This window comes from Microcaecilia unicolor, chromosome 14 (genome assembly GCF_901765095.1).
Source record: "Microcaecilia unicolor chromosome 14, aMicUni1.1, whole genome shotgun sequence".
NCBI lineage: Eukaryota > Metazoa > Chordata > Amphibia > Gymnophiona > Siphonopidae > Microcaecilia > Microcaecilia unicolor.
The window spans coordinates 4,329,645-4,343,233 of NC_044044.1; the positions used below are offsets into that span (position 1 = coordinate 4,329,645).

The following is a 13,589-nucleotide window of genomic DNA, read 5'->3' on the forward strand; positions in this document are numbered from 1 at the left end:
AGTATGTTGGGAAAAAAAACAACATTGTTTTTAATAGCACCGAATCTGTACACCTTTACTGAAGGAGATTAATAAAGGATCTGCCTTCAAAGGTTACATCTCCACTTTTTACCGATATTGTAATTTCTTTGATTCATCTTCTTTTCAGTTTCAAACTACTAGCAAAGAGAAAAATAAGAAACAAGTTGTCTCGCTAATTAAGGGGCTTATTTTAGAAACACTAATCACTATAAACTGATTTATATAATCATCTAAATCCCAATTTTGAAACAACAGGATATACTCAACTAAAACTAAAAAAAAAACCTTGCATCTGGAAAGAGAGCATTATCTGGTTGCATCCTGGGTGGGATTAGGGCAGCCCTAAAAAATAAACATATACCCCCGATATTCAAAGCAATTGTAGCAGGCAAGAGAAGCTCCTGCCCTCCCCCCACTCGCCAAATCACCTGTGACTGCTTAACTCCTAATATTCAACAGCACTAAAATTGGGCAGTGCTGGTGAACATAGGCATCAGAATGGAGGAAGCCATGGGTGCTTTGACATCCCACAAATTTTCACCTGGACATTCCCCATCTCTCTACTGTCATCACCCCGATGCTGTGCCTCATTAAACCAGCAGAGGAAAAAAAAAACATCCATTGCACTGGGCCACACTGTGTACAAGCATGGCTGCTGACTATGCCCCAGAACAGGAAGTGATTTCAGAGGGGATGAAGTTGGCAGCTGTGCCTGTGCATAGTGTGGCACTACACAATAGAACTTTATTTTTGTTACATTTGTACCCTGCACTTTCCCACTCATGGCAGGCTCAATGTGGCTTACATATTGTATACTTATTTGTACCTGGGGCAATGGAGGGTTAAGTGACTAACCCAGGGTCACAAGGAACTGCTTGTGCCTGAAGTGGGAATTGAACTCAGTTCCTCAGGACCAAAGTCCACCATCCTAACCACTAGGCCACTCCTCCACCTTTTCTGTAGTAGCTGTAGGAACAAGAGCAACTTTATTTCCATATTAATGACAAATTAGTTCTCAATACTATATGTCAATTACAATACTCTTACAACAAATTAGTTAGTGAACAAGCCAATCAAGAAATCTTTATCTCAAAATCCAAATACTACTCTGAAGGCAACCAAAGTAGATGTATTTTGTTGCCACTGCTGGTTTAAAGAAGCAGTGGCAGGGGTGGCAGTGGGAAGGCAGAGACAGAGAGGAGACAGACAATGCATGGAAGGTTGTGGGAGAGAGTGGGCAGGTGCTGGATATAAGAAGGAGGGGAAGATATTGATGGAAGATGGAAGAGAGAGGGGGCAGATGCTGAATGGAAGGGAGAAGAAAGAAAACAGATGATGGAGGGGGAGAGAGAAGGTGATGGATGGAAGGGAAGAGAAAGAATAGACACTAGATGGTAGGTGGGTAGAGAGCAGGCAGGTGCTGAATGAAGGGAGAAGGAAGGCACTGGATGGAAAATGAGAGGGAAGACACTGAATGGAAGGGGGAATAAGAACAAATGCTGGAGGGAGAGAAAGAAGACAGTGGATGGAAGGTGGAGAGAAAGAATGCACACCTGGATAGAAGGGGGAGAGAAAGAGAGCAAATGCTGAATGGAAGGTGGAAGAAAGAGGACAGATGCTAGAAGGGCAGATGATGGAAGGGGAGAAAGGGGGCAAATGCTAGATGTAGAGAGAAATAAGACACTGTACTGAAGATAGAAAAGTTAAAGGGCAGACCCTGAATTTATTTATTTATTTGTAGCATTTGTATCCCACATTTTCCCACCTATTTGCAGGCTCAATGTGGCTTACATTTGCCGTAATGGCGGTTGCCATTTCCGGATAATAGAATTACAAACTGTGTTGCTTTAAGGTGCATACATACATGGTAACATACATGGAACATAACATATATGGAGCAAATCATGGATGGGGAAGAAATAATTGATGCTGGAGGGAGAGAGAGAAGACACAGAATGGAAGGGGAAGAGAAAGAGAGCAGACACTGGATGAAAGGGGGAGTAGGGGACAGATGCTGGATGGAAGACAGAAGAGAGAGAGAGAAAGAGCAGACACTGAAAGGAAGGGGAAAGAGAAAGAAGGAAGCTGCTGCATAGAAGGAGGGTAAGGAAGAGGGCAGAAGCTAGAAAGAAGGAGGGATAGCAAGAGCACAAAAGCTAGATAGAAGGAGAGAGAGAGAGAAAGAGGAGGACAGATGCTGGATGGAAGAGGGAGAGAGGGCAAATGCTAGATGCAAGGGGAAGAGAAAGAATGAAGCTGCTAGGGGAAAAGAGAACAGAAAATGGAAGAGGCACAGAGAAAGGGCAGATACTGGATGGAAAAGAGGGCAAGAAAAAGGGCAGATGCTGAATGGAGGAGGGGAAATAAGATGCTGGATGGGAGGGAGGAAGGAAAAGGTTAGAGTTATTAAGAGACTAGGGACTAAAAAGAAGTGGAATAGGAGAGCTGGGGTTAGGGAGATACAAAGCTGTAGGTAGACAGTAAAAAAAAAAAAAGAGAAATTGAAACTAGATAGTAATAAAGAATTAAGCCTGGACAGAGAGACAGAAGAATAAATGGAAGAAAGCTGGAAGGAAAAGGAGAGAAAAGTAATAAAATGGACTGGAAATCAAGATGGAAGAAAAGACAAGGAAAGCAGAAACTAGAGACTGGGAGCAACAGAATTAGAAAAAGTAAGGGGCTCATTACAGAGTGATGGTAAACCCAATGCGGGATTAACCACACACTAATCTGGGACTTCCGCCGGCCCAACATGGCCACCAGTGGTAGTTCCAGCCCCAGTGTGCACCATTTGCTGCACTAGGGGAAATGGCTAGCTATTTTCTATAATCTGGCAGTAAATAGGCAGCGACACGTGCTACCTGGTTACCACCATCTCAATGGGTGGCATTAAATGCTCCCTCCTGCACGGCCACATGGTGGATGAAATCTACCATGTGGCCATAACATTTTCTTTTTTTTTTTATTTTAACCCGCTGTGGTAAAAAGGGCCACAATGTGCGGCAAAAATCGCCCCCCCACCATTAGCACAGGGTCCTTTTTACCGTAGCTTGGTAAAAGGATCCCGAATGACCAGACAACCAAGGTAGAAAAAAAACAATTTTATTTTTACTTTAGAATAAAGTAGCATGGTAGTTGTTTTAGTAGACATTAGTAAATAGAAATAGAAAATTGAAATAAGGTGACATCTATTCATTGGAGTAATTTTAATACATTTTTAACTAACGTTTGGAGATAAAAAAAAAAACTTCCTTCCTCAGGTCATTTCAGGACACCATAACAGAAGTATACAGTCCTGACCTAAGAAAAGTTATTTTGGCTCCTGAAAGCTAAATAAAAAAAATCTAATAAGTTCAATAAAATGGTATCCTTATATTTTCCATTTAATTGTATTTGTTAATCCGGGCTAAAGGCCTACCTGTTTGATGCTGCTTTCGACTCCTGACATCACTTTTATCTTATCCTTGTGTCCTTCTGTTTGTCCTTCCCTTATCCTTATTGATCCTGTCTGTTTGTCCTGATTTAGATTGTAAGCTCTTTTGAGCAGGGACTGTCTTTCTTCATGTTCAATTGTAAAGCGCTGCGTATGACTGGTAACGCTATAGAAGTGATTTATAGTAGTAGTAGTAGTGATGTATTGATGGCATTATATTATCTGCAATCTTTATATTTTGCAAAGAACAGATGGAGATGCATCACTGTTTCTCTTTCACTGGTGTTAAATGTATGCAGAGTTTGGCTTCTTGGGAGTTCAGTTTAATTTTTGTCCACGCATTTCTATTTTTAGTTTGTGATTACTTATTATTATTTTTTTTTGTTACATTTGTACCCCACGCTTTCCCACTCATAGCAGGCTCAATGCAGCTTAAATGGGGCAATGGAGGGTTAAGTGACTTGCCCAGAGTCACAAGGAGCTGCCTGTGCCTGAAGTGGGGATCGAACTCAGTTCCTCAGGACCAAAGTCCACCACCCTAACCAGTAGGCCACTCCTCCACTGTTGCTATTATTTGAGATTCTACATGGAATGTTGCTATTCCACTAGCAACATTCCATGTAGAAGTTGACCCTTGCAGATCACCAATGTTGCCGCGCAGGTTTCTGCTTCTGTGAGTCTGACGTCCTGCACGTACGTGCAGGACGTCAGACTCACAGAAACAGAAGCCTGCGTAGCCTTCTACATGGAATGTTTAGTGGAATAGCAACATTCCATGTAGAATCTCCAGTGGAATAGCAACATTCCATGTAGAATCTCCAATAGTAGCAACATTCCATGTAGAATCTCCAATAGTATCTATTTTATTTTTGTTACATTTGTATCCCGCTCTTTCCCACTCATGGCAGGCTCAACGCGGCTTGCATGGGGCAATGGAGGGTTAAGTGACTTGCCCAGAGTCACAAGGAGCTGCCTGTGCCTGAAGTGGGAATCAAACTCAGTTACTCAGTTCCCCAGGACCAAAGTCCACCACCCTAACCACTAGGCCACTATTATATACTGGGTGAGGGCTATCTGTGTTTGCATGTGTGAAAGAGACATGGTTTTCGGTTATCATTTACTGTCATCTATGCATCTATATTTAGATGCACCCACTTACCCCATGTCAGTGGTAGGTGTAAATGTTCATGCCTAAATGTGGCACTTTAGCACGAAACTTACATTATTCTGTAAATGTTTGACCTGCTCATGCCTTGATCCTTCGAACGTTTGTTACATTTTAGTACTTTGCAAGTTGTGCATGTAAATTATATAAGGCTGTTTAATGCTCAACTACATTGCATGCATAGGTGTGTATCATATGCTTGTAAGGGCGAGCACTCTATTACCTATGCAGGGATTAATTTGGGTACCAAGTCATAAAATGCAGGTGTTAATTTTTTCTGTATGACATTTCATTACATTATCTGGTTGATTCACTGTAAAAATTGTGTGATTTGTAGAAAATCTCCAAAGCAGGAGTTAAGACCTCTGACCTTTGTCATTCTAGATCAGTTATGGATTTACAGAAGCATCACTGAATGGCCACATTGAGTTCCCATTCTTCTATCACACTTTTCCAAATGATTATTCTCAATACCATGGTATGATTCAGCTTCTGAAACTCTTTGGATGGAACTGGGTGGGGATTCTCACCTCCAATGACAAGAATGATAAAATGCACAGTGAGAGACTGAAGAGGGCAATTATCTGGAGTGGAAGCTGTGTAGAGTTTGTGGAAACAATGCCAAACTTTATTCCAATTGTACCAAAAATGTTTAAAAAAGTATTGGATAAGATTTCTGACAGGATTAAAAATTCAAAAGCCAACGTGATTATTATTCATAGTACCAGTAGTGCAATTAAAATTCTTCTGTGTTCTTCTGCCTTCAAAATTACTGACAGCAAACTGTTGATCTTCTCTGTGGAGTCGTCATCCGTTCTGAAGATACATACCCTCAATAGCTCTTTCTGTATTACAGCCAATCGTTCCCTAATGTTTACCATCCCTGCAAGAGACATTCCAGGTTTCAAACATTTCCTCCAAAATCTCACCCCTTACACATTCTCGGAGCCATCTCTCTTACAGTCTACCTGGAGAGCTGCCTTTGATTGTGAGTTGCCCTATAAACATGCATTTAGGAATAAGAACAATTGCACAGGACAGGAGACACTGTCTAACCTACCTCCATCAAAGTTTTATATGGATCATTTCCAGTTTTCTTATAATCTTTATAACATGGTCTATGCCCTGGCTCATGCTTTACACAACATGTACACAACCAAGTCCCAATTTGGGGAGAGTCTTAACATGGAATTTCAGCCATGGCAGGTAAACCCTCCAAGTTCATTTTTCTAGCAAGTATAATGTTCTTTTTCTTTACAGTAAAATTTATTGTTACTAAATATTGTGGATTATTGATGTACATAATATAAAACAACAAACACTATATTAATCGAAATCTCTGAGGAAAATTGCATACAAGAATCTTTCTAACTGTTGTAGAATGGACTAAAATCAATAGTAGGAAAACTGCAAAAATTCCTATTGGATAGAGGGGAAACCCTACGTAGCCTGGAACTATGTTTCTGTTGACTTTCTCCGCATTGGGGTAGGGGTCTGGGGCTATGAGGTCTTGGCCTAAATGTCTAACAGCCCAATGCACAATGGTAGCCATACAATACAGCTGCCTTAGTAAAATTTACCTAGTTGTAAACAGTGACCAATGCACAAAGGGGATTCTATGCAAATGAGATGCATAGATTCCCATTCATACATTGGTCACTGTTCACGACTTGAAGCTATCAAATGCATTAGACAGCTTGCACGAATACCCCTGGTGGTACAGTGGACTGCCTCCTGACCCCCCAACCCTCTACTTCTCTGACTAAATTCTCTGGTGGTCCAGTGGACTCCACCCTCTGGGCTTCACGATCCCTACCTGCACCCCTTGCCAAAACTTTCTTGTGGTCCAGTGGACCCTGTACCTGCCTCATGCCTCCCAACCTCCCTGTATCCTTTGACAAAATTTCCTGGTGGCTGGGTAGACCCTGGATCTCATCACCCCCCTCCTCCAAATAACCTATTGGTGGTCCAGCAGACTGTACTCTCCTGCACCATGGCAAATTACTCTGGTTGTCTAGTGATCCCCTCTATTCACTGGTACCTTTAAAATGTTGTGCAGGAGGGCAGTAGCAACACATCCTCCCTCCTGCCTTGGGCCCTGCTGCTTTCAAAATGGTGGTACCACCTACTGCCTGGTGCATTCTGGGATGCACCAGGTGGAGCTAAACACCATATAAGGAGAAAAACTTGGCAGGGGCTGGGTGATTCCAGTTTGAAAGTGGTGGGGCCCAAGGCATGAGGGAGAAGGTGTTGCTCCTGCCCTCTTGCCCCAACTTTTTTATGGTACCCAAGAGGGGAGGGGGGTCATTGGACCACTAGGGTCATTTGCCAGGGTGCCCTAGGTGTGGTCCATTGAACAACCAATGGAGTTTTTTAGAGGTGTCAGGGTGTGTGTGTAAGGGGGGGTGGGGGGGAGGAGTCAGGAGATCCAGAGAGGGTTCAGGGTCTACTGAACCACCAGATTTTTATCAGGTGTGCATGGGGTCAGGAGGCACAGGGGGGGGGGGGGTCCAGGGTCCACTGGACCATCAGGGAATTTGTCGGGGGTGTGGTGTGGGAGAAGGTCAGGAGGTACAAGGTTCAGGGTCCATTGGACCACCAGGGAATTTTGTCAGGGGTGCAGGGGGGTTTGGAGTTCACCAGATCACCAGGGAATTGCTTGAATGGGGTCATGCGGGGGTGGCGGGATATTTGAAGCACAAGCAGCTGCTTGCTTGTGCTTTCCTCCTTTCCAACACCTCCAGAGGAGCCGTAAAATTTTCTCACTAGAGGTAGGTACTCTGGAGTTGTGCATCCCCCAGAATGCTAAAGCAGCATGCAACTTGAGGTTAGTCTGTGAATGTGCATTAGTTGTAAAATGACAAGGAAATTATCAACATTTCCCTTGTCTTCTCATGCCATTTTAAATCTTAAATAACAAGAAAACCATATCAACTGATACTCAGAAGAAGAGGTTCCTGCCCAGTTATACCCTTCTGAGCATCCCAGCACATGATATTCAGCAGTACTTAACCCATAGGCGGTCAGTGGCCCAACTGTTTGGGTAGACTAAAGAGGGCGGGGTTAGGGATGGGGCCAAGGGTGGGGCTTACATCCATAATTACCTTATTTACTTGTGCATCGCCATAAATCTACTCTAGGGGAGAGAAGGGCGTCCCATCCCAAATGTGAAAAGTTACAAGTACCACTCTAATTAGTGAGATTGAAGGATTGCAAGTGAAAGTTTTCTTGCAGTGTATTCAGTATATAAATTTGTCATGATGAAGAAGAGACTGAGTCCCAAGGAAGGGCTGCAGGTTATTGACAAGTAATGCTTCTATGTGCATCTAAAAATGAATTTATATATATCATAAATGACATATCATATTTTAAACTCAATTCAACACCAGATCCTCCAAAATATTCTAAAACCAAACCATGTCTGGTGTTATGACAAACTAAAATTAAAGTGTTGATGTTTGTCACCTCAATAAGGCCAACAATCCCTCAACTGCAAAACACTATGTACAAACTTGTGCAAAAACATACAGAGAACCTTACTGTACTATAAATATTACACTGGGCAGATCCTAATACACCAATATACCACCCATATGGACAACATTACAGACCGTCAACAATATGAAACAAGGGATCATATCACAATTCTCAAGTACAGCCACAATGAACTCCTTTTATTAACAACCAGATAGAGATAAGTGTTTTCAAATTTCAATTTTGGCACAGTATAAGTCATCACAAACAAAATATAAAAAACCAATGGACTGCATTAGGGGCTTATAGCCTATTTAGTTATGTTTAAACAAAAGAGATCTGCATGAAACAAAATATTTATTTTTTATTTTGACTTATAATATAAAACTAAACCTGCCTCAGAGTCAGCACCTCTCCTCCTAAAATCCAATGTATATGCGGTGTGCCACAATTTCCTTCTGAATTTAGTAGGTGTGGGAAAGTATTACAGCCACTCTTAGCGAGCCTTTCCTACTGATAGTGATGTTATGGGTTCCGCCCGCACATTCCCTGCTTTTGCGGAACAAGAAGTTGCGTGATGCATCAAATGACAGGAGCCCTGATAGGGAAGGCTGAGGCGCAGGCACTGAAGCAGATGAGATTGCTAATCGAATCAATCGCTACAGTATCACTACTGGTAGCGTAGTGATTAATGGAGCAGTGGAGCACTCAGCAGGACTCGATGCCAGCCCTGAAGTGAGAGTCGTGTGGCCTGAACGGGGGAGAGAAAGAGCGAGGAGAAACCACGTGGGTGCTGCAAAAAAGAAAGAGGACCGGCTGGGTAGACGTGGAAGGGCATATTCGAACAGGGTGCCCAAGTTTTCTTGGGGCTGTCCTCGCATGACGGCTCCGTGAAGGGGCGGGGAAACCTGTATTATCGAAACAAGATGGGCGTCCATCTTTTGTTTCGATAATATGGTTGGGGACGCCCAAATCACAACATTTAGGTCAACCTTAGAGATGGTGTACAGTTGTGGGTAGTGGGTTTTGGGGGGCTTGGCACCCAAGGTAAGGGAGCTATGCACCTGGGAGCAATTTCTGAACTTCACTGCAGTGCCCCCTAGGGTGCACAGTTGATGTCTTGGCATGTGAGGGGGACCAGTGCACTACGAATGCTGGCTCCTCCCATGACCAAAGGGCTTGGATTTGGTCATATCTGATGTGGGCGTCCTCGGTTTCCATTATCTCCGAAAACCGGGGACGACCATCTCTAAGGACGACCATCTCTAAGGTCCACCTAAATGTGGAGATTTGGGCGTCCCCAACCGTATTATTGAAACAAATGATGGACACCCATCTTGTTTCGATAATACGGGTTTCCCTGCCCCTTCGCTGGGACGGGCCGTTCGATTATGCCCCTCCATGTCTTCTTTGACCTCTTGCTTTAAAGGTCATGTCCTGTTCATAAGAGTAATTCTGCAATTCCTAACTACTTTGATAAAACAGAGCTACCTTGGGACTGTAGAGATTGTTGCCTTTTTTTTAACCCATCTTTTCACTGCCTTGCTCAGTGATTATTATCTTTGGGGGTTGATACTATGTTGCCGCACATTTTAGTTTCAACAGCCAGTGTTTTATATATACCCATAAAATTATTGGTTATATTTATGTCTGTATGTAATAAGTTTATATAAGTTTATATATAAAAGTTAAGGCAAGGCATAATATATCCTCTGTGTTTTCTCCCTTCTTTTTTTACAGCGCTGTTTAAATTTTAGAGGCATGTCACACTGATTCAGTCTATCTGTTAATGACTTGATTATCACTATTTCTTTTCAAGCTCACCTTTGAGCATCATGCTAAATCTCCATAACAAGCATGCTTAATGACTCACAGCAATTGTATGCTTTGATATAGCTAATTGTTTTGGTTTTTGTTTTTGGTTTGGTGTGTCTCTATCATCTCTATCACTGCATTTATCATTTATTGTTTTTTAGTTTGTCAAATGTTTGCATCGTTATTATATGAAGATTTCCCATTTCCATTCATTTTAACCTCCTACCTGCTTTGATGCATGACTTTGTCTAGATATAACAATTTTCTGTAGAATTCTTAACATGAATATATTTTCTTTCTTTTTTCCTAATTTACCTCCATTTCATGTTTAATAAGAACTTGTATTCCTTGTTTGATTATGCCTAATTGATATAATAACACTATAAGATTCTGTTACTTGCATACTTACTCACATATTACTACACCTTGCTTTTAGACCGTTTCCAATGTTCCTAATGTATTCAGTAATATATAAGTCATTTTTTAAAAATTGATTCATTGATTCAGGAATTTTGAAAGGACACTTTTGTTTTAGATATGTTCACCTTCAAATCTTGCAGTTATTGTTATGCTACACAATTGATTACTCTATGCCAAAATCGCCACTGAGGATTTTCTTAATGGACAAATGTTAATGCATTTTATTTTTAACATGAAGGAATCCTCTCTCTTGCATTTAATATTATTACTTCCCATTGCACTTGCTAATCCTACATTTTCCTCAAACTAATAGTTGAGAACTCTTACTCCTCTCTCATTTTTCCATCCTTGCATATTATATTTAACTGTAACATAGATTACAGAATCCCTCAAATATCCTCAATTCTTAGGAGGAATTGATCCATGCTGGAATCCCCTGTCACAGTCACTGGTTGTATTATACTTTTTTTCACATGTTTATTGAGCTTTTTTTGCTCTTTATGTCGTTCATTGTTAATACATATCAGAGGCACACATTTCTAACATCATATTTACTGTATTCAATCAATCTGTGGTATCTGTTCCTATATTACAACACTTATTTCAGCTCTCCTCATCATAGTGGCTAATACCCACTTGCCTAATGCACTAACATTAGTTTCCTGGAACATAAATGGTTTAAAACATCCAATTAAGCGGAAAAAATATTCACTCACCTTAAAAAATTAAAGCCTTCAATAATTTTCCTACAAGAAACACACATCCTTAATGTAGCCAACTTCAAATCTACCTTTCCCTGGATATCTCACATTATAGATGCTCCCTCAGTTGGTCGTAAACAGGTTTTCATAAAGACCTAAATATTACAATAACAGAACATATTAGTGATCCAGAGGGAAGATGGATAATTGCCAAAATCACAATATCCAATGAACAACTCATCTTAATGAATTTATATGTCCCTAACTGTGACTCTCCAGAATTATTTATTTCCCTTTTCCAGATAATAGCCTCCTTTACCCCTCTACCTATTTACATCGCTGGGGACTTTAATCTTCCTCTAGATATCTGGATGGACAAACATACCTTATGTCCTAGAATCATTCCCAAAGCTAATATTACTCAATACCATTTAGTCGACACCTGGAGAATTAGCCACCCAACTACCAAAGATTACACTCATTTTTCTTCTCCCCACTCTAGTTTCTCACATATAGATTACTTTTTGATTTCTGCTTCTCAAATATCATCAGTTTGTGAGACCACAATTCAACCAATTGTCATATCTGACCATACTCCTATAACACTCTCATTCATTAATCCTACTCAAAACTCATTTAAATCTCCCATTTGGAAACTTAACTTGAAATTATTAGATGATGAGGAAGGTCAAAAGCGACTAAGAAATTTTATTCTTGAATTTTTCCAATTTAATCTCTCTGATGATATTTCATCTCTGACAATATGGGAGGCTTTCAAAGCTTCACTTAGAGGTGAACTCGTATCCATTTGCTCATACAAAAGAAAAGAAGAACTCAGCAAACTCGCAGACTTAGAGAATAAATTTAAGGAACAAGAACAACTTTATTTCCATACTAATGACAAATTAGTTCTCAATACTATATGTCAATTAAAATTCTCTTACAACAAATTAGTTACTGAACAAAAAATCAAGAAATCTTTATCTCAAAATCCAAATACTACTCTGAAGGCAACCAAAGTAGTAAATTACTAGCAAATTATTTAAAATGGAAAAAAAAAACAAAATTCAAATACCTTCATTAAAAAATACAAACAACAATATCATTACCTCATCATCTGATATATTAAAATCCTTTCACAAATTTTATTCCTCTCTTTATCAATCAGATGTTAGTGGAGACCTTTCTGATATAAATAACTTTCTCTTGTCCCCAATGGACTGCATCTGACAATGAAAGTCTTACGAAGAATATTGAGCTGGATGACATTACACAAGCTCTCAGAGATTTACCTTCAAATAAAGCTCCAGTTTCTGATGGTATTCCTGTAGAATTTTACAAAGCCTACATACCCCTTCTTAACCCTTTTCTCAGCACTTTATTTAATTTTCTTTTTCCAGCCACAGTAGCTAATAGTCGCTTCTTTGAAGTAATAATCACAGTTATTCCCAAACCAAATAAAGACTCACAACTAGTTCAAAACTACAGGCCTATTTCCCTCTTGAATACCGATTACAAGATTTATGCAAAAATCCTTGCTAATAATAAAAAAGATTATCAGTAAAATCATATCCCCTGACCAAGTAGGATTTATGCCTGGCATACTCATCACAGATAACTCCAGATTTTTTTCCATCTGAATATTGCCAAATCCCTTAAACAACCAGCTCTGGCCCTTGCTCTAGACGCCGAAAAGGCATTCGACAGAGTAGAATGGTCATAACTTTTTCATATTATGAAGTGGTTTGGTGCTAGTGCAGCGTTCATAGAGAAAACAAAAGTCTTATATGCTAACCTGATAGCATGCATTATAGCTAACAATCATCTCTCTGATTATATCCACTTAAACAGAGGCACTTGCCAGGGATGCCCTCTCTCTCATTATCTTTTCAATATAGCTCTTGAATCCCTTCTACTCTCAATTAATTCCCAATAAAAAATAACTGGTCTCCAATTTAATTCCTCAATTTATTAAGTATCAGCATATACTGATGATATCTTATTATATATCACTAATCCCAATTCTTCTCTCCCAACTCTTTTCTCATTAATTGAATCTTATTAAAAAATCTCTGGTTATAAATTAAACCAATCTAAAACAGAAGTACTCCCTCTTAATGTGCATGCCACTTCAGACTCCATCCATCCATATAGGTTAATTTGGTTCCCTTTTAAAATTAGATATTTAGGTATTGAACTTAGTAGCACTCTAACTAACGCCTTAAATATCAATAGTGAAAATATTCTAAAATTTCTAAAACATCTAATATCTAATTGGCACCCCTTACATCTGTCTTGGTGGGGAAGACTAGAAACAATCAAAATGATGGTTTCTCCTAAAATCAATTTCATACTAAGCATGATCCCATGCCTCTTTTACAACTTTTATAAACATATGAGCAAACTCCTTTCTCTCTTCCTTTGGAAATCTAAATCCCCATGCATAGCCATGATAAAGCTTAAAGCTCCAAAAGAGAAACTTGAGTCCTATTCCCTGGCTTTTATTTATATCACAAAGCATTTATAACTCAACAAGGTTGCCATTGGTTCTCCACTCCAA

At 40.0% G+C, this 13,589-nt stretch overlaps 1 protein-coding gene across 1 annotated transcript in view; it reads left to right on the plus strand.

Moving 5' to 3' along the window:
• The window catches only part of LOC115458170 (vomeronasal type-2 receptor 26-like), a 35,054-nt gene that overhangs the window by 5,786 nt on the left and 15,679 nt on the right, over positions 1–13,589 (plus strand). The window contains exon 2 of the mRNA XM_030188028.1: positions 5,004–5,825. Within this exon, the coding sequence (XP_030043888.1) occupies positions 5,004–5,825 (822 nt within the window). The remainder of the gene's footprint in view (positions 1–5,003; positions 5,826–13,589) is intronic.